This window comes from Bolinopsis microptera, chromosome 6 (assembly GCF_026151205.1).
Source record: "Bolinopsis microptera isolate Bmic1 chromosome 6, MBARI_Bmic_1.0, whole genome shotgun sequence".
Taxonomy (NCBI): Eukaryota; Metazoa; Ctenophora; class Tentaculata; order Lobata; family Bolinopsidae; genus Bolinopsis; species Bolinopsis microptera.
This window is the reverse complement of record NC_087077.1, coordinates 16,736,688-16,759,811: the sequence shown is the minus strand read 5'-3', so window position 1 is coordinate 16,759,811 and position 23,124 is coordinate 16,736,688. Positions and strand designations below refer to the sequence as shown.

The 23,124-nt window shown below is 37.5% G+C and overlaps 1 protein-coding gene across 5 annotated transcripts in view; it reads left to right on the top strand.

Moving 5' to 3' along the window:
* Positions 1-23,124, top strand: part of LOC134817235 (kinesin-like protein KIF28P) — a 159,961-nt gene that overhangs the window by 102,755 nt on the left and 34,082 nt on the right. For 3 of the 5 annotated variants that reach the window (XM_063826371.1, XM_063826369.1, XM_063826372.1), the window contains exons 19-22: positions 6,309-6,449; positions 14,423-14,515; positions 16,381-16,443; positions 22,245-22,325. In XM_063826371.1, the coding sequence (XP_063682441.1) occupies positions 6,309-6,449; positions 14,423-14,515; positions 16,381-16,443; positions 22,245-22,325 (378 nt within the window). The remainder of the gene's footprint in view (positions 1-6,308; positions 6,450-14,422; positions 14,516-16,380; positions 16,444-22,244; positions 22,326-23,124) is intronic. The other 2 variants (XM_063826370.1, XM_063826373.1) reach the window with 1 other exon arrangement.

Genomic DNA, 23,124 nt, shown 5'->3' with positions numbered 1-23,124 from the left:
GGTTTATGCGGTAGAATTATACAGTTAAATAGGAAGGGAATGACTACGCAGGGCCGTGTTCCAACGCGTCCTCTAAATAGTGCTAGCTCCTCTCTAGAGTGGTGCATGAACTAAGATCATCAAGGGAATCTAGATCCACTACCACCATAACATTTACCATACCCACTTAACTATATATAATTCCAGTTATCAGGTTCGGTAGTGAGATTTGACAGCAAGATAACTTTTATTACGTATTTTATAACTAGCATCTGTGAAAGCCAAGTAAAACTAACGTGATTTCTCTGAACTGGTTGTTCCCGAGTCTTTATTGGGTTAAACTCGCCATGACCAGGGTGATATTATTTTCAAGGTGGTACCATGGTAGTGGTAGTTATTCTTGCTTTATTGGAGATTCTATTCGTTTAACATAGCTGTCGGTTTTGGTGCTTTGGGCACGTTCTGACGTTGATAGTCTATTATGGTATTGTTCAGCAGACATGGGTAAAACAGGTGATGCAATATTTGTTCTGTGACAACTGACAACAATGAGACTAGTTAAACTTAACACCCCTTCCTGTCATTAGATGAGTCTATTTGTATTTGTAACCTTTTGCACAGTTCTTATGGTTATGTCGTTGGAACAGTGAGCTTGCAGAATCGACCACTGACCAGTTAATTTGGCGTTAAACTCCAACCCCTCCCCCTCTTCCCTCCCGCCATAAGATACTGAGATACTTCTAGTTCTGATGGACACATGGACAAATGAACGATTATAGAAGTAGTTTTGTGCTTTTAATGGAGCACTCTGTAACGCACTCGGTTTACTCTAAGTTTGTGAGCCCCAAGACGCCGTGATCCACAACTAGTAGCTGGCTTGTACTTTTAAATTACCATAAATAACATGTAGGGCCAATTGGTTTTGCTGGGACCTTTGTAAGGTTAATGATTTAACTTAGTTACTTGCAGGATGACTTAAACAGTGTATTAGACCCTGGTCATTAGAAACACCCCTAAAATATCGTTTGACGTGACCTCCTATAAGCTCACTCACTAGACTCAGTCGGAGTGATTGAACTGCGAGGGACAATTGAGGCTAACGAATTAGCCTCATCACTTTTCAAAAAGAACTTTCTCATGTTACGTCCATGATATCCAAGTTGCAAGTATGGTCCATAGTGATTATACTTGATCGAGATCTAAGCTTTAAATGTTCGAGGTGAAAATGAGGCTACACACCTTTTGAGGGAGCGAAATTGAGACTTTATTATAACTTATGTGGGGTTGGATTAAGGCTACCCTCTCTCCGGGAGGCGAAATTCGGGCTAACAGATTAACAAATTAAATCTCAAAGTAAATAAAAGCATTCAACATTAAAACTATCACTTGTTAAATATTACGATAAACGTGAAAGGAGTTAGCCTCAATCTCACTTCCCAAAACCTGTATTTACTATTCATGAATACAGGTTAGACAGAAACAATTTGAAGGGCTAGTCCAAAGAAGCAGTAGAACAAGTAAATAGTAATGAACAAAACCTTGATAGTAAGCCTTGTTTTATCTTTCATCAAAAGACAGATAAGGTAGGTGGAGTCTACCATCAACCTAAAGTATCCATATAATGTATACCAGGTCAAAGGAGAGTTTAAAGGACGTTATTGTTCAAACATAATTCAAAAATTAGAAATGATATGTTAGCCTTACTCAACACTTTACCCTCCATTAAAAGGAAAAAAGGGGTCGACTGTGCCTTCCTTCGACCTAGTAGAGCATCCATCTCATGTATTTTAGGTCACAGGATACTTTGATACACGTTATACTTATTATTCAAATATGATTTAACAAGAATTTCGCCGCGGTTAAACCACGCACGATCAATTTTCCCTACAATGTACTTGTACCATTAATTCTTTTCAGTGAAAAGTGTGACTGGAAAAAAGTGCAACATATTTACATACTATGTTTTTTTATGAATGAGTGGGATGGTAAAAATTGACGATTTAAATTATTTGACCAATGTAACGCCGCGCATCAACAATAAATGAATCCAGAAACTCAATTAGTTGAACTATAATAGAAATATCATATGCCTATCTTAAAAGTTATTCCTGTGACAATCTTCTAAAGTTAAATTTGGAAAAACGTGGTCCATCTGGTGCGAACTTTCCTAATGACCGCAGGGTCCAGGGTCATTACAACTGTACAAGCACGCAATTTAACCCTAGATCAATGGAACGTGTTACAAATTTAAAGTGGCCTCTTTGCAGTCTGCAAGGGACGCCTACGAGGGTGTTATATAAGTGCTGTTCTGGTTTAATGAACGTTTTACGTTTTACAAAGTGAATCAATTATAGAGTGACGTCAATCCAGGGGAATTGTGGAATTGTCTCAAAAATTGTGGGATCTTTTACAAAATTGGTAATTTATCCATGAAGGTGGGGTAGGGTTTCGATTGCATATTTTACTCCGCAAACGTTCCGGCACACTTACTCTAGTTCGACACGTATACTATTACTGTTATAGTTCGATAAACCCTAAAGTTCAACTCTGTCGAATGTATTCGGTCGACCGAATCATGGGATATTCGGTGGACGATATATTCGGTGGCTGAATATATTATATTATATGCATATGGATAATCATAAATCCGACTCACAACCACCTGCAAATGGCTTTGTGTTCAAAGAAAATAGAACAACCATTATTTACAGGACACCCTTGTGGTCTAGAACTTCAAGACTCAAACTGCATGAGAACCATATTAAGAATAATGTTCCCAAATTTAAAGCGAATAATCATGAGGACGGAATTAATATGAGATTGAAGCTCTGATACACGTGGTTCTTGAGTCAATTGAGGAAATGGTGCACGAGGGATCACCCTGTATCTAAGAAACGGACACGAGATTCAGAAGACATGAAGTTGATGATTATAGTATTGGGATTGAATGAAATGGAACTTAACCTGGAAGTTGATGGAGCTGGAGACTGAACATTAGAAAATCACTTCAATTGCTGGAAGTACGTTTATTACGTTATTTTCTAGAAACAAAACGCAACAGTTAAGATATAATTGCTCCAGATATTGAATTAATATTTTACCTGTGCAGGAAACAGACAGTTGGATGCTCATTTTATAGTGAATGATGGCCGATGGGTATAATGTGATCAGAACGACCGTCGCAGAACTGTCATAATCAACAATAAATTACTAGGTCTTCAGTTATACTGAAATGAAACGACGTATATTGACCAAAACAAATAATTCGGGTCAGAAAGCATGAACAGAAAGATAAGAAGTAACAAATAACTTATAATTGGTTGGTGAAGACACAGAGCCCAAACTGATCCTGTGCCGAGAATGTGCTCTTTTTGGTATAAATATATAAAACTATTTAATCCATCTCACTGGTTATAAAAGAGCACTATGTTCGTCTGTATATAAACACAAAGTTTAAAACATATTACTGGAACCATTTATCTGTTGAATATCCGATGCATATAATGATAATATTTGTCCCACGTCAAGAGACCAATTTCGTGGCAATCCACCGCTGCACGGCTGGTCGTCTTCGCGGCAGCACGGCTTCGCGGCAGCACGTGCTAAGAAGTGTGTGCGTGGCAGATTTATCTATACAAATATGAAGATGCTCCACGTTGGTCAGTTATATTCCAAGTCTGAAGTTTCCAGATCAAATACATAGCAAGCAGTTTCTGTAAAATCAATTCATCGACTTCCAGCACGGAGATAGTACTCCCCCTCGACTGTTGCCCCCGATGTTCTTTTACGAAGCAAGTATGAACAACATGTACAGACTACAGATCTCCAATCAAGACGGCGCTGCTGGAGATCATTCACACTTCACAGGGGGTCTGACGAAACAATTATTGGAGCTTATTAATGGGGTCCACAAATATGGATGATTCAACTGAGGCTCATCGTACACAAAGTATATCATAGTACATGATTATATCAGATTATTGCACATATTGCACATATTGCACATATTGCACATATTTCACACATTGCACATATTGCACATTATATTGCACATATTGTAGATAAAGCAGATATAACTTTTAGACTACCAGAGAGTCTCTGTGATTTTTGTGATAAAATGAAGAAAAAATAAGAAAGCAAAGATAAACTGTAATAATGATAATATGCTGAGAAGTAATGAATATTTGTTTGGAACCGGTTGTTGCGACCGGGCCCCGTCTATATCTAATCGATACAACTCTTATAAAAAACACTACAAATACTATCTTTCAACAGCTTTTCTTTTGATGTCTCTCCTTTAACTTGAAGCTAAAGTTTCAAATAACGGGGTAAAGACAGGGAGAGTGTATTATAATGGGGAATACTAATAGTATTGTTTAGCCCATTGTTATATAATGAGCGATTATGTGATTAGAAGAGGGAGCGGGGAATCTTTGAGCGTGGCTCGAATACTAACGTTTTCAAGGCTAGAGCTCTGACGAAATCACCACTTATACTGCCAGGATGATTAACATTTGGGACTTGGTTGGACGGTACAGCTCTGTTGAGAATACAACTGGGCCTTTATTCCAGCTCCTTATATCGTATCCTGAGCAAAGTTGTAGGATATAACCAAACAGCTCGTTCAACAGAAAGTTAGCTGGTGGAGTGGTGAATTAATGGGGTTGGTGAACTTCGCTCTGTTAGTTGCTACACAACGACGGATTTGTAGTAGTATAGGGCATCACAGCAAAGGTCATTAATCTGTTCAAGCAAGAGTTGCTTGTTCTTGATAACAAAAGATGGTGAACCCCGAATATCATTCAATATTCATAACTATAATATGAACTTATGAATATGAAGTATGAGCTCCTAGTCAGGTTTTGCAGCTCACGAGGCTCCTTTACAAAGCCGAGTGTTCAACACTCACTCTCCCTAAAGAGCTATTTGAATCTTGTCCAGTGGCCACATTTGGTAATTTGCGCCCCTTTTGTACATTTGTTCTAGACGAATATATATTTGACTCTCTAGGTTCTAGATGTCACGTACACAGAGCCGTTATGTCACGTTAACAGAGCTGCAAAATAAGAAATCAAGATTCATGGCTCATCTTAGTATCTGTAGCTTGATAGAACTTTATCTCAGCCAGATATAAAATGAACATGTTTCAGCTTTAATGATGGGAGAGGAGCAGTCTAAGAGAAATAAATTCAAACATAGAATTTATGTGAGTGTCCACTGTCCAGTGATTCCACGGTATTGTCCTCCCTTTTGGGTGTGTAGTGCCGTACCGTACCGTATTCCGCTGTAGTATTCACTGTCGTACCGTGTTCCATTGTAGTGCATGGCCCCCTTGATACCTGGCGCAGTCGGTGTCCAAGTCTGAACTCAAAGTTTCCAATCTAGACACCTGATTCCTGACATCTGATCCTCGCCACCATAATAACTGTATTGTGGAGGATGTAGTGATTGTAGCTGGCTCTTCGCCAGCACTCTAGTGGTTGTTAAATGGGGTTGAATGTGGTGAGCAGTTTTCTTATATAATACTAATTATAAGCCCTTCAACTAAGACAAAATGAGCAAAAAAAGGACTAAATTATCGAAATGAAAAGGATATTATATCTATATCACGAAGTACCGTGCGGTTAGCTTCTATGTTCATAAATGATCGTTAACTGTTCAATTGAATTTACATATTTCAGAAAACTCATAAAATCACGGAATGTTAAATATTTGTCAATGGTATTAAGCAGTTTTCTTATAGGTCCACTAGTAACTAAGAAAAAAGGAGCAAAAAAGGACTAAATCATCGAAAAATAAAGATTATGATATTACGGTCAATGAACCATCGATCCGTGCGGTTTATAGTTACCAAGTTCATAAATAACTATTCTGTAAAATTGAATTTGCATATTTCAGAAAGTTAACGGTTTAAAAAATTAAAAGTAAATTGTTACATCGTCTGCCGACCTATCATATACCTGTAGTCTTACAATAACAAACTTGTACAAGACGAAGTAAAGTTCATTTTATTGAATGAAAGTTAAATCACGTTTCCCTTGACGTCATGACTCTTCATAAATTAACATTAAATTAATAAATTTAAGTGGCGGGTTGATCATGTAACAAGAATTTTCTTCTCGTGGAACTCAACGCCAAGAAACCTCAGTTTGCGGTTGAGAAGATGCTTCGGAAAATTTGGCATGTTCTAGCTCGACGGGGTCATTTTTATCCGCAATTCTGCTTTGTTGGCAACTGCTCAAAAACAGAGTACATTAGATATCAATCTGAATAAAACTAATTGCGGTTAAGTATGAAAGTTCTCGTTTGAACACAATGAAATATTTCAGGCGATGGTGAGCATGTTCTCGTACCTGACTTCCTGTTCCTACCTCCTGTCACGTGAAGACTTCATCTCTCGCAAGTATAAGATGGAGGAAATGTACCAACAGTTTGTGGAGGGTGACGAATCTTGGGAGTCAGTACCCGCTGTAAGTTAATTAACATTTTATGTTATATTAACAGGAACAAACCTATGTAGCTTAACAACTACCAATACGGATTACTTATCCCATCCTTAATACCCCCCCCCCCCCTCGTTTTACAGTCTTAAACGATTCTTTGACAGGTTGAAGCAATATAACTTAACAAAGTAGTTATATTACCTGTCGCATAAATTCAACGAATGTCATATCTATATTATTAACGTACGTAAGCGAGTCAATGTTTTAGGGTCACAAACCCCTTGTTTTTCGATTTAAGGGGGCCGGGGGGTCTTGAAATCAGGATTGTAAATCGCTTGCGCAATACAATTACACATAAGCGCTGACCTTTGAACGGCGCTAATTTCGTCTAGGAACAATATTTTTCCATCGGACCAAAAGCAGTTGATAGATATCACTCCCCTCTACCAGAAACAACTATGAAATCAATTTCGAGATAATTTTGACGAAGACCCCCCCCCCCCCCCCCCCGGTCCCCTTAAAAGCCAAAAAATGTGTCGTGAAACCGAACAAATTTAAGAATTTTAACTTCGCTTATGAAGGGTTTGAGAAGCTCACGAACCACATGCGGCGAGTCATGAGTGTTTCGGAACCAGATTGGTTAAAAAACAACAACAACAACAACAAATGATCAGTAATCACCCGAATGAGCATGTTAGTGGGGCCTAATCAAGGTTTCAATGTCCGAAACCCTTCATTTTTCGAGTAAAACGCAAACAAAATTCCAAACCCAAGAATTTACGATTCTATGACTTCATTTATCTAGTGTTGTATAACTTTAACAACCCTTTCAAAATTTCTTAAGTTTTCTCTTGAGTGGCTATAGTTTACACAATAATTGCTAACTAGGAGCCTGACAGCCTCGCACTCCCAGATCTTATAGTGCTTGGGGCTGTTAATAAAAGACAGGGAACAGCTGTGGGCTATTCCTACCAACTGCTCTATATTATATAATAGAAGAAAAAGCTACAATGGGCTAATCCTATTCGCTTTTCTACGGATGACTACTTATAGCTGTGATGGGAGCACATCCTTAAGATTAATGTCCGGTTAGTCACTGGAAGTGGTCTATATTAACTATATGTTATCATGGACCTGGTAAACATGTTCTATATACTGCTTAAAACAGCATTCTGTGATGTTAATGATATACACAATATCATTAACATCACATTACTGAGAAAACCCCCTTGTTCCACGGTAATTTACAAAATCTTAAGTTTTGTTGGTTTCGGGTCACATTGTTTGGCTTTTATAGCTCGCAAACTAAAGGGTTTGGGACCTTGAAACCTTGACTCACCCACACTCATTCCGGTAATTTTTGTATGTTGCTTACTTCTAAAACCTTTCATAAACGAAGTTACAAAATCCTAATTTTTTGAACATTCCTGGATCGGCGATTCGGTTGCACTTCCGGTATAATAATATGTGAAAGTTTGACCCCAAAATATTTGTGTACTTTGTATCAAGTAGATTGTGATACATGTGACTAAATTTAACATTTTCTAAAAGGAACGCGTGCCGCGTGGTAAGTATTAATAAATATAACGCGCTAATTAATAATCCATGATCCTTCATTAAGTAAACGTCTAGTCTTACAGTAAATTTTGATAATGAAACTTCTGTATTTGAAGTTAATATTATATATTTGCGTAAAAAAGGTGCGATTTAAAAGCATTTGGGATTTAAAAGCAGGTGTGATTAAACAATAAACACCGGAAAGCACTAAATTTGGCCACAATTTACAAAGTGTGGCAACTTATAAGATATTTGAATAGAAGTATTTGCCAAGTCGAAGCCAGAGAAATTGTACGGCTATAGCCAAGAAAAAGAACGTTGACGGAAACTGACCAGGCAACTATATCAGACCATCAGGAAACAATCAACCTCTCAACAATGCAAGTTTACACGTACGGTATCCAGCCTGGATATTGTGAAACCATATCATTATAAAAGTGCTGAAAAAGTGAGAGTTCCCCTTAAATAGTTTTACACTTTGCGTTTCAATTAGTGAATTGTTGGAATTGAGTTGTCGGCAAGATAGCTTAATGGTGGGGTCCGGACTCTACGGCGTAAGACTCTACGGCGTGAGAGTCTACGGCTGGTTAGGGTTAGGGTTAGGGTTAGGGTTAGGGTTAGGGTTAGGGTTAGGGTTAGGGTTAGGGTTAGGGTTAGGGTTAGGGTTAGGGTTAGGGTTAGGGTTAGGGTTAGGGTTAGGGTTAGGGTTAGGGTTAGGGTTAGGGTTAGGGTTAGGGTTAGGGTTAGGGTTAGGGTTAGGGTTAGGGTTAGGGTTAGGGTTAGGGTTAGGGTTAGGGTTAGGGTTAGGGTTAGGGTTAGGGTTAGGGTTAGGGTTAGGGTTAGGGTTAGGGTTAGGGTTAGGGTTGAAGCCTTACGCCCTAGAGTCTTACGCCCTAGAGTCCCGGACCCCTTAATGGTATAGCACCTGAATGGTTTTCGGGAGGTCGTGGGTTCAATTCCTGCTCTCGGCACATCTCACCCCGACTTTTGACACTACTACCTTACTGCCTTGATTCAGTGAGCTGAATGAGAATGGACCATGCTGACCCACCAGATGAATGAATGAATAATATTATGTTAATATATTTTAGCTGTTAACATGGTAATCATAATCTAATGCAGCTGTTCAACAGCTTGGTCTGTCGACTTAGTGATAAATATTTGGAAGGTAAAATCTAATTATATAATAATGTTCCTAGAGACACGTCCATAATAATCCCAAGTTATTGAGTTATAACTTGGGTCTTGGGATAATTAACTGAATATATAATACGATAATAGTGTCGAAAGAGACAGAGTGCCCCAAACTGTGATAAGTTGCGTATTATATAATATATTTTTACACTGCACAACGCACATCATTTAGCGATAAAATAGCACCTATAATGTGTAGTAACTAGGTTTAAAACACCCATTGAGCAACTGGGCAAGCAAAACCTTACATTTTTGACAAGTTTTATCTAAAGTTAAATGTATAAAACGGCTAAATTTAAATATTCAATATATTATAACTATAATCTAACACAGCTGCGGAGGCGGTCGTAACGGTTCTGAATATTGCAATAACATCTAGCTAGTCGTCATTAGATATTGGCCGTTTCCCTAATCAGAAGATTGCTATTTATGACATTGTCAAGATTTGGGTAATCCTGTAAAATAGGGGTCCACATATCGATGATGTTCTAATACATGTTCTAATATATATACATATCACCGGAGACTCGCGGGCGGAACAAAATATTGCACGCGCACGCGCGTGCAATATTTCATATGTCCCTGAGGGCGCTAGCCCGAGGAGGACATATTTTCGTATAGCACGGAGGGCCCATCGGGCCCGAGTGCTATACGATTTTTCCGCCCGCGGGTCGAGGTGATGTGGATTATATCCACCAGCGTGAGCTTTTTCTTACAGATATTAGTTTTTACTGTCTTAAGTTTCTTCAAGAGATCCGTTTTTAATTTAGTTTCACTTTTACTTTCAACATGTTTCTAATAAGATAGTGCCGCCCTCGAGGTGAGGAATGATATCGTGTATATCCATCAGCGGGTGTTTATCACGAAGCTTCAGTTTGCAACAATCACAAAAAATTAATGTACAAGATTTCAGAAAAGTTACGAAAAAATCATGTTGCTTTTGGTTTAAGATGTAAAACAGGCCAAAATGACTGACTATAGAACGTAAAACCGGCTGCTATCAAACAATGTTTCAGCTCATTGTTTCAGGTACATATTTTAATGTAAACGATCAAAATATAGGCCTCTCTCCTTCTCTCCCTCTATCCCTCTCTCACTCTCTCCCTATCTTCCTTTCTCCTTCTCCCACTCTCCTTACGTCCCTCTCTCCCTCTATCCCTCTCTCTCTTTATCTCCCTCTCTCCTCCTCTCCCTCTCTTTCTCTCCTACTCTTCCTCTATACTTCTCTACCTCTCTCCCCTCACCCTCCCTGGAACCAGAACAAGCACCACCAGTCGCCACAGAGCCCTCTACTACCAAATTAGTTGTCATTATCATGTCAGTTACCTGGGTAACCAGGGTTACCCGGGTAACCAGTTACTACAGTTTCTGTAGCAGCTACTGAGTGACTGGACAATCAAAAGTAGTAACCCAGAGAGCTCGAGATCACAGTCTGATCATGGACATTTAATATGAAAGTTAAAGATCAAATTCATAACATTAATTTAAATGGCAGTTTCAAAACAAAAACAGGGCAAAATATCTTTTGGGAACACAATAGAATAACACGTAAAATTTCGGCCTACATTTCAAGATTTATCGACTGAACTAGTGAAATGAAAATGGTAAACACAACTGAAATGGTAAACACAAAACAATTATCGATACTATAATAGAGATCACCGGCTTAGAATTTAGTCTGGACGTCTCCACGAATTTGGTAACCATAGTAACAGTGTGTCAGTGTCACGTGTTAATTATGAGCCAATCATGGCAAACTGCGTGACAACTGATATAGCGTCCGATAGAGGGTGAGCTCAGAGTTTACAGTTGATACATTTAACATTCTTTACATCCACTGCATATTGCCGTGGGAATTTAGAAACAGAAACTACACTAATTAGCTCACTGTACGATTATTGCAATTGAATTCATCGTTAATGAATTAAACCTGTTTCAACTATAGTTCTAAGTAACTTGTAAGTTGTTGTCTTATAGAATTTCACATGGAGACGATACAGAAACTGAAAATATTTTAAAGAACTCCGGGCTATATTGCTACTGGTCAAATTAAATGTCACTTGTTAGCGGGCTATATCATGAGCGGGCTGTAGAGATATCGGGCCCTTTGACAGCGGGCTGGTGAGAGCCCGCTATGCGAAAAAGCGCACGCTGGTGGATATAATTACTGTCTTCATTTCCTCTCGATCCCACTGCGGTACTGGCACTCTCAAACTGTAATAACCATTGTAAGGGGGCTAGGTGGCCTAGTTGTTAGAGCATCCGCCTTCTGCGCAGAAGGTTCAGGGTTCGAATCCCAGTGTCGCCTAGTCTAGGGAGTAGCTAAGGATCCATTGGATCTATGCGATCTCCTCGGTCGACACAGCCGAATGATAGGAAGCTTAATTGAGGGTTAAATGAGGAGGGGTACCTGTTAAAAGTTCAAGAAACTTCCTAGGATACCCCTTCAGTGCATACTGTAAACATAGTACTATTAACTATTGTAAGCGGTAGTCACGACTCACGAGGCACAATTAGTTGATAGATAACGTGACCAATTTTACCCAGCGAAAAGGATTGGATTCGATACTTAACCAAACCTGCTCACAATTCACATCCTCGTAGTACATAGTATCTCACTCTCAGAAATTTTGCTCAAACTTTTTTTGGTCCTTGTTTTGGTAATGAAACACGTTGTATAGACGTACAGTCATGAGTCAGCTATGTTTGGAAAACCTTGATGACAGAATTTAAATAGAATTGAATAGTGGCGAGGACTAGACCCTTTTCTGGAATAAACATTTTGAAGTATTCGTTCAGACTTTAAGAATGACACTGTCTTGAAGTTTAATTAATGTAAAGATATAAGATCAATGCTGGTAATAAGCAACTTCAGAAAGTTCTTAGATCTTATGTGTGATGCAACGATCTTCTTATGCCATTCTAAGTTCTCCTGATTTTTCTGCTCGTTAGCTACTCACAAATGATATGCTGTCAATTTTAATCAAATTCCCGTACTTTAAACGGAGATATGTAGTACGCGACCTAAAATCGAATAAAACCGGTGAGTCCATTCCATGGCTATGTGTTGAGTGTTCTCTAGAAATGGACGGTAAAATGGTTCACTATACTTTATAGGTGTAGTATCATCACATGGTGGTCACTGGATACTGGACACTGGTCCATATTGTCTGATTAATAAAGACATCCTAAATATCAGGGATATTAATTAACCATCCTAGTTATAACCGGGTCAAGGAACTCCGTATTATGACAAATAATTTAAGAAAGTGACGCTATGATGACCTCAATCAATGCTACTTTTTAAAGTAGTTCTTAAAAATAAAGCTAAGATTATAATTTGCTTAGCATTTTATGACGCTTTCGTTTAACCCCTAAGCTCAGAAGATCAAGAAATATTTAGAGAAATTAGAGTACTATCATAGTCATGACTGGTAAAAGTTATGAAATTGAAACTTTGATCACATTTCTCCTACCTCTTTACAAGCTAACAAAGATTGCATTTAACGACAAACAATGTTTTATCAGAAATCAAGTTATTTTGAGAAATAGTACCCTTATGAGGGTTCTATTTTTTAACGACCAAAGCAACTTTGTGGTCGTATAGTGGCCGTAAAAAGGCTGTACAGTGGCCATATGGTGGCCGTATTGTGGTGGCCAGTTGGTGGCCCTACCTTTAAATTAGAAATTATCCCAGAACTAGTGTGTCGTTCTTAGAACAAATGTATAACTCACATGTCACATAGTAACCAAGAAACGTCTTCGGAGTGGTCCACTTACCGGAGTGGTCCATTTATATTTCGAGGACTCTCCCTCAAATTTTGATAAAACAATAGAATGATACAGATGATATACAGATGACTATATCTATACCGATCAAACAAATCATTCAGTTACAGGTACAGATTGACAAAGACTCAACATGACAACATCACATGATAACGTGAGATTTCATGCTGACGGCTCTCTTGATTTAATCTTTTTAATCGTTTAGTAACTCTGGGTTATTTTCTTGAACGCTAAAAGTAACAGAACGGTGTTATAGATAAACTTCAAGCTCTGTTTTGCATTGTATTTGTATGGTCGTCAAGACTGCTCGGTTATATGAAAAATTGGCAGATTGTCACGAAATTAAGAGTAAACGATATTTAAAACAGCGAATAAAGATATCTAGAAGAAAGAATTACAAAGTTAGAAAATGAAGAAACTATAAACGATGACTGTAACGGGGACTTAGAAAGTAATTTGAGATGTTAACTATGGAAATAATAACAATAAAATAAAACAAAGAATTTCTTAATAATTTCAATTAATCCAATGTGGAATTTCTCCAAAACGACTCAGTTCTTAAGGTGGTAGTTAGACTCTAATTGATAACTTTAATGGAGCATTGAAGTTATACAAATATCACAAACATTTAGTATCGATAATTATGTGAACGGGTGAACCTAGTTTCTAACTTTGACAATGAATCGAAGCAATTCTTAGTCGGCTCGTCCTTTATTCTTTAAACGATCATATTATAATTAAGGCCTTCATCCTTTGTGGAAGGCGTCTTTTAGGAACTCTGCATATTTTTCTCAAAAGCAAACAAAAAAAAAACAATTATAAATTGAACTTGTGCTCTACGTGATAAGAATATAAGAATTATATATTAATCTGGTCCGAAATAGTTATGACAGTAGAAATAAATTCAGAATGTTAAGGACAACTATATAGTATCCAGTGATGTTTGAATGCAAAATCCATGGGCTAAACTTTATTATAGTTTATATTATGTTATTATTATGGGTAATTTCTATTTATCTATATTACTGTCTCCTGATAAGCCAGAAATAAACGCTGATATCAAAGAAGACAGTAAGAATAAAAAACCATCAATGATAAGAAGAGACATTAATCTTCAGGGACTAAGATCTGGAGTTTGTTTGGCACCAAGCAACTAGTCTGCCTTGACTGATCGGCCGCCAGTGATCCGTGAAATCTATATATTAGTCATGATACAGACTATTAGTCATGATACAGACTATTTTCTTTGTATCTCTTGATCTCTAGTCTCCTAAGCATCTCTTCTAGTAAACTTTTGATTATCAAATACTTTTCAAACTTTAGAAAATAAAATAAAGTTTACCCCAGCTGCAGCCCCCTCCCGAACTATTACAACATTACATTAATCAACATAATATTCTCGGTTGTGTTTTTTTATAATTATCATACCCATGTTTTGTTTCTGAACTTTAACATCCCAGTCACCCCAGAGTGAGGATCCGTTTGTGGAAGATGAAAATAAAGAAACAACAATAGGAACTGTCAGCATCTCTCTGAAGAGTCTTGGTTACTTGGTGAGTGAGGGATTTATTACAGTATTATTACCGTTATTGTTAATAACTTAATAACTGTCACAACTGATTCATATTGAAAGTGTCGACGACTTCCCAACTAGATTATATTGCCAACATAACCTTATAACCCAGCAACAAGTGACAAGTTATTGATAATCTAATGATATCCGAGTAAGGATATCGGAGATAGTGGTAGGTAATTAAATCACTATCTTGGCATCAAATTTGTATATAACTATAAGCATAATTAATATCACAGCACAGCAAATAAAACCTTGCATAATATACAACATGTGTCACCTTGGGTAGAAAGGAAATTGGCAATATCAACCAGAGGACAATATAGTTACAGAAAGGTTATAATAACTAATAAGGTTAACGGCCGGGTCTTCGAATCAGTCGTAACCGTGTGTTCTCATGAAGTCTGGGAATCTACTTTGTCTTACCTAGATCCTAATATTCTAGGTAATAAGATTGAGTAAATAGAGAGTTATAGAGATACGATAAACTTAATGGCAATGCTGAGAAGAGGCTATTATATTAACTATAATAGTGTCACATCTGTGTAGGAACAGGTGGTTTTATTAAATATTTAATAATGGATAATAATCATAATAACATATGAATATGTACGTGATTTCTTGATATTGAACAATATCTGGGTTGTATTTGGATAATAATCATAATGACTTACTTGACTTAAGGCGGCTTCAGCGTCCGAGTATTGATGCGCTGTCTCCATAGAACTCTATCCGCCATAAGTCCGCCCATGGCCATTTCTCCAGTGCCGTTGAGACCCGTGTCAGCTCGTATAATCATAATAACATGTGCATATGTACGTGATTTCTTGATATTGAACAATATCTGGGTTGTAGAGACCACAAGGGAAACCGGAAATGTGAGAGAGCTAAATGATATGCCCTTCAAGATCGTCACATAACTTACTATAAGTTAGTTTCCAAGAATTTCATATTTCCACTAATTTGTGGCGTGTACATTGATCCAAATTCCAAATTATGATGCTTTCGTATGCTGAAGTACTACAATGTAAGATTTCTTCATCGTGATTTCAGCAGACTGACCTAATTCATCACAGGATCAGATCTTGTTCTGTAGTTCTAATATTATTACAATCCGAACATTGCACACTACTCAGAAACGTTTACTTAGCTTTACTATGATTCCTTCTTCTTTGGAAATAGACAAAAATAGTAAATGACTAAGCTAAGAGGTGAAAATGTATAAAAGTTATTTTACGTTTTAAATGAAACCCTAAAACTCAGAAAAGCATACTGAGATATCAGTCCAGTCGTCTCTGGACATATTTTTAAGTTCTAGGAAACCAGTTGGTGAAAAGGCTTACAGTTGCAGCGTTTAAATCCATTCGTTAAGATTCCAGGAAGCACCATGCCAACCAAATCCTATATCGGAAAGTTAACCTATCAGCTTCTGAACCTTAAAAAGACCCCGAAATGGTCTAAGCTTCGGAGGGTTTCCAACTTTGATTTTGGTAACCTTTGATAGAAAAATGTATAGGCTTCTGGACGGGTGCTGAATAACCGCAAATACTGGCATATTTATGTACGAGTACTTTTTGTTAATAAATCATACATTTACTTTATAATCAGTTATAATTGACTTTTGACCACTAGCTCACTAATATATTATATAAATTTGTCAGGTTTTGCGTCAGCCCATTCCAAACACTAAAAGGGCAGCACTGAAGTCGAAAGGGATTATGAAGGCTTTGACATACTCCTTCCAACTATGTTTCAACTAGACTCTTAGTTTTGAGATCTTTACGTAAATCTGATGTTTGTTAAACTCATCTTTATAAAGAATAACGTAAAATATATTGTTTTCAGTTCGAGCAAGAACAGATGCTAACGATTACGAACTATCAAGGAGCAGCTAAAGGAGAACTCAGGGTAAATTAATTCAATTATTGGACCTTTACCGATAGTTGAAATTCGACATATGACGTCATCTAGCGTCATCTAGCGTCATCTAGCGTCATCTAGCGTGAAATATCGCCAGATGATGATAGATTACGCTAGATGACGCTAGATGACGCTAGATGACGCCAATTAGCGACATTGTCGCTAATAATTCAGTATTTATCTATCAAATTATGGCCACTACAACGGTTTCAATGGGAAAAATGGTGAACGATCACGACTGTCTGCAGTTGTATGATAGTTCGACGTTTTGTTTAACGATTGGCGTGAACCATTAAATAGATTGACTCTAGGAGGGCCCTTAAAATACGTCAAATAACAATGAATCTAGTAGTACAGACAGATCCGTCTGAAAAAATCGATCTGCCGACACACAAAGCTTACAAAGGATTTTTGACGTTTTTCAGTCCTAATAGATGTCCTTTATGGCTGACCAACTTTTCCAAACTTTTCCACGTGTCTTAAGGCCACTTTTTGCCACTTTACCACTTTTTACCACCTTTCTTGTTTGTCGAATATCTTTAGTTGTGAACATCGTAAAAGGTTGTGGATCAATCGAGTGTGTTTATATTACCATGAAGAAAAACTTTTGTTCTAGCAATTTTTACGTCAGATAATCATTTAATTGGATAATTATCAATTAGCTAATTAGCAAAATTCTAAAATTTTTTTATTGGCTCAAAATGATCGGAATAGCTTAAAACACGCAGAAAAGTAGTTTTTAGAAAAACTTTGAAAATTTTTCACTTACATTTTTTTTCGAGACTTGAAAAATTTCGAAAATTCAAAAAAAAAATTATCCGCCAAAAGTGATCAAATCGCATGAAACGCGGAGAAAAATGCTTTTCAAAAAAACTTGGTGAATTTTTCGTTTCAAGAGTACTTCAATCACCAATATTTGTAGTTGGAGTTCAGTAAATCGCGGCAGATTTTAGTAATCAGGAATTACTAAGTGGAAAGGTATGAAACTGAAAAACGTTAACCATACGATATAAGAGTTTCATAACTAATTACAATACAGCCTTATCGATTTTCTCAGAAACTGCACCAATGGCACAGTCAAGATCGAAAGACGAAACGATAGCCTGCTGTACTATCATTTTATTGACTTCAATGATGAATCAGTGGGGTTAAGATAATCACATTTGTAATGAATAAAACCTCTCTGTACCGTCAATTGTGCTAATCTAAACCGGCCTACCTGGATTACCAGACCTCTTCTTTTCCTCAACAATCAAACCAAGTTGTTCATATCGCATTTGGTGGGCGATGTAAGTACATATCGAGCTGTATTCAATCACAATGCAATACGTGTATATTATATTATGGCCCTCGTGGAACATTTTACTGAATGAATTATTACCGGTTCTTTACTACCCCTTGCCCGACGCTCGTATCTAAATCTTATCCTTGCCCGTATGTTACCCTTGTTGATTTTACTTTTAGCCGACCCTGACATATGGGGGTGATTTTATACCGCATAGCAAATGAAGCGGTATGCAGTACAATACAAAACAAGCCACAGTAGATGTTGGAAGGTGTATTTACACTTGCTTCCTAGATCTGGCTGTTCCTTAGTTTCCCTGGTCTGTTCTTGCCTTCTTGGAACTGTAAATGAGCCATGAGGCCAAGTATACGTTTTCGTGATAAACTGTAAAACGTCTCTATAGTCTATACCGGGTTTCTCACGGTATTAAGCGTTTCATAAACCTCATTAAGAGCCATATAATATACACGTATTGTGTCGTATTGTGATTGAATACAGCTCGATAAGTACTTACATCGCCCACCAAATACTATATGAACAACTTGGTTTGATTGTTGAGGAAAAGAAGAGGTCTGGTAATCCAGGTAGGCCGGTTTAGATTAGCACAATTGATGGTACAGAGAGGTTTTATTCATTACAAATGTGATTATCTTAACCCCACTGATTCATCATTGAAGTCAATAAAATGATAGTACAGCAGGCTATCGTTTCGTCTTTCGATCTTGACTGTGCCATTGGTGCAGTTTCTGTGAAAATCGATAAGGCTGTATTGTAATTAGTTATGAAACTCTTATATCGTATGGTTAACGTTTTTCAGTTTCATACCTTTCCACTTAGTAATTCCTGATTACTAAAATCTGCCGCGATTTACTGAACTCCAACTACAAATATTGGTGATTGAAGTACTCTTGAAACGAAAAATTCACTAAGTTTTTTTGAAAAGCATTTTTCTCCGCGTTTCATGCGATTTGATCACTTTTGGCGGATAATTTTTTTTTGAATTTTCGAAATTTTTCCAAGTCTCGAAAAAAAATGTAAGTGAAAAATTTTCAAAGTTTTTCTAAAAACTACTTTTCTGCGTGTTTTAAGCTATTCCGATCATTTTGAGCCAATGAAAAATTTTTAGAATCTTGCTAATTAGCTAATTGTAATGAGGTCTGATCGTCATCTTCGTACAGCGTTCGATGTCTGTGTGAAGGTAAAATGGTGATATCCTCTGGATCAGGCAGAGGTCGAGTGTTATCGGGATTATTTCTGTAGTAGTGGAACAGCAATACTATTACCTTAGTATTGCTGTTCCACTACTACAGAATTAGCTAATTGATAATTATCCAATTAAATGATTATCTGACGTAAAAATTGCTAGAACAAAAGTTTTTCTTCATGGTAATATAAACACACTCGATTGATCCACAACCTTTTACGATGTTCACAACTAAAGATATTCGACAAACAAGAAAGGTGGTAAAAAGTGGTAAAGTGGCAAAAAGTGGCCTTAAGACACGTGGAAAAGTTTGGAAAAGTTGGTCAGCCATAAAGGACATCTATTAGGACTCAAAAACGTCAAAAATCCTTTGTAAGCTTTGTGTGTCGGCAGATCGATTTTTTCAGACGGATCTGTCTGTACTATAGGGCAAATCCATCTACTCCCCCAGAATACCAAGATATCATTTATGTGAACGATCTGCATCTGTGTTATTCTATATAACAGCGTTATTACGAGAATATTCTCGTATCATTACCTACTATTGAAAGAACGGTATTTAATCATCAACATGTGGAAAGTTCTGCATTGCAAGTGCCCTAATGATATTGGTATCCAGTTCTCGGTGACTCTCAGACATGGTCAAAAAGCAGTTGTGCCCAGTATAGCTAAGTCCAGCAGTCAACGTAATCAAGCACTACATGACAACTCATTTGCAGTCACTGGACCTCGATTATGGAATGTTATCCCAACACATATGCACACCATCGAGGATCCTATGCAATTCAAAGCAGCTTTAACGAACTTTGTGAAGCCTTTTCCGGACGAGCCTCCAGCTCCAGGATACAGCCGTCGGAATGGAAACTCCTTGCTGGATTGGAGTGGTGATAAAACAGTTTCTACACTGTCCGGGGGTCGACTTTTTCGATGGCTCGATAGAGGATTCTATGAAGCCCTACAAAGTAACAAAGTAGAATTGCAAAGCTGATAGTGCAGTAACTGGTCATTTAACATAATATAATACTCGCAAAATCAATATTGTCGAAAGATAATCACAAATAATATGATTATTCACGTGCTTTAGTTCGACAACTAGAGTACGTGTACCAAAGATGATGATCGCTGTGAAATATAACTATAAGTCTATGTATTGTTGCTCTTGAACAAATATAATAATGTTTAAAGGTCATGTTGTTATATTGTTGCACCTGGCAGCTAGCTGTGTGTGGTAATTATTGTCGTGTCACTCTGCCAGGGTCTTGCTGGATAGGCTCGTAGAAATTTTCCAAAATAAGGTCAGTAATCCCGTTCGGTAATTTATTCAGAGTACAGTTGGTTTCATTAAAACTTGCATATTCCATTCCTAAAATGGGCATTAGGAGTCCATTGTAAAGCATCAAATAGGTGTATGGGGAGAAACAGGAAGAATTCCTTTGATTTATGAATCAATTCGCTTAACATTGAATTACTTCAAAAGGTTAAATACAAAATCAAAGTCGAATTTGTTTGTCACTGCAGCCTTTGAAGAACGAAAATCACTCAACTTACCTTGGTATCGATACATCAAACCACTTATCCTTGAACAAGACGATATTTACAAACTAGATCACGTAACTGCACACCGAATTCTCAATCCAAATTCAGCTAACAAAGCCGCTCACAACCCTGTAAGTGATCGCAAAGTATTAAAAGACTCCATTGAAAATCAGTCAAATTGTAGTCAATGCATCAAACCACTATGCAGCAAAAAGTATAGAATTCCTAAAATTATTGAAGCTCTAACCAATCAATTCAAAATATGTTGGCAATATCAGAAGTCTACTTCTTCTAAATTTTAATTCTATCACTCAATCAAACACACCTTCAACCGAGAGCCCTACTTATACCTATGCAAAGGCTTCTCTCGTCGTTATAGCACCACAAAACTTAGAATCAGCGTCCATGATCTCCATATTGAAAAGGGCAGATCATACTCCAACACCCCCCGTGAGCAAAGACTATGTGCGTGGTGTCAAACAAGTCTGGGCCTCGAGAGCATCGAAGACGAGTCACATGTTCTTTATGTATGCGACTTGTACTCAAAACAGAGGTCGAAATTAAAAAATATTTCTCAAATGCCACTTATTGAAATGAGCACTGAAATCACCGACTCCAGCAATATCAATGAAACAAATCTCAAAGACCATCTTATAGAAATTTTGTCTCCTTACTCAACTGTAAATCCTCAAAATCACCAGAGCCTCCATATTCACTGCCACCGCTCACTCAATATTCAACCAAACACCCCACAGTATATTCAATCTCAAGAAAGGCGTTCCTATGCTGTCAAAATCAATTGTGTGTGCACTTATTTCCTTCGCTGCTCCGAAGAGCGAATTAGCTTCACCGATGATATGCGTCAACGTTTTTCAAATGCATGAAACTTAAACAATTTTACTATCAATTTGGTGAGAACCTCGCGAATTATTCATAATTAAGGTCTTAAGGCTAACCCTAGCCCTGATTTCAAACAAAGCTGATAATGTTTTTAATAATTTATTTACCTACCCAATTCTGTAAACAATTATGACGGTTCACCATAGTGGACTTATAATTTAATTCGAATCCTGTGTAAATCCAACTATATCTTCTGATTCTAACCCTCTCGAGTCTCGACGACTGCAATACTAATATACCGACAGTTATACTAAGTACTAACCAGTATTTCCAACTCAACATATTCTGTGAATGACATTCATGATTTGCATGGGTCTTGAAGCCATTGATACTGACATAATAGCCATTTTGATGGGTAATGATATTAGAATACCAAATGGATCTTCTGATACTGGATGGACGGCGATTTGATTGAAATATCCCTATGCAAATATCCCTATGAAATATCCCTATGGACAGGTTGCAATTTGCAAATTGTGTCCCAACAATGTGTCTGGTACACGAATATTCCCAATATTAACGCTGATTCGTCCTGGGTTTTGACTGCAGATATCAAGTGAGAGAGAATACGTCAAGTTCCCAGAGCGAGTTTAATAGATGCATCTAGGAATCCGTGACTTTTGATACTCTGTTGAAACTTTTACTATGTCAATTAGGATTTATACGGTAGATCAGTAGTCTCTATAAGGACAAAATATGCCAGCACGATCATTTAAAAACTAATGATGAATTCCATTGTCACGGCAAAACTGTTGCGCACTAATCGAAGAAGTTACTTCTTCAGCATATAAATTATGAAACTCGTGTAGACTGAATCTTGATTAGAATCTAGACAGAACCTTGACCTGACGTTATCTGTTTCAGGTGGAGTATTACCCAGTGAAGGAAGATGGTTCTATCATAACGGAGGAGGACGACATATTTGTAGACGACCCTGACACTTTGGTAAGTTTTACAACAACATATTTTATACTTCCTAATAGTGTGTTTGAGAGTGGAGTGAAAGGCGAAAGCAGGTTAGAAAACTCCGCGATCAAATGATAAAAGCACCCTAAACACGCACCCCAGCCACAGTCCACATTTACATACTGATACAGGGTATTCATGGAGGAGAGCACGTGGTCTCTCCTGTCACCTAATCTGGAGGATCCGTTCAATAACTTGTTAAGGGGGCCGGGGGGGGTCTTCATCAAAATTCTCTCGAAATCGAGTTTATAGTTGTTTCTGATAGAGGGGAGTCATACCTATCAGCTGCTTTTGGTCCCATGGAAAAATATTGTTCCTAGCCGAAATTATCACCGGTCAAAGGTCAGCGCTTATGTGTAATTGTATTGCGCGAGCGATTTTCAATCGCGAGTTCTGAAAATCGAGTCTAAAAATCTATCTTCTCCTACATTTTTTGAGCAATCACCCTCAAACTTTCAGGATATGTTCTTAGGATCAGTTAGAAGAGAACTCTAGAGCCAGAATTTTGAGATTGGCCTTTAAAGATTTTTAATTCGATTTTGAAAATCTTGGACCTCTAAAATTCAAGGTCCAAGATTTTCAAAATCGAATTAAAAATCTTTAAAGGCCTATCTTAAAATTCTGGCTCTAGAGTTCTCTTCTTACTGATCCTAAGAACATATCCTGAAAGTTTAAGGGTGATTGCTCAAAAAATGTAGGAGAAGATAGATTTTTAGACTCGATTTTCAGAACTCGCGATTGAAAATCGCTCGCGCAATACAATTACACATAAGCGCTG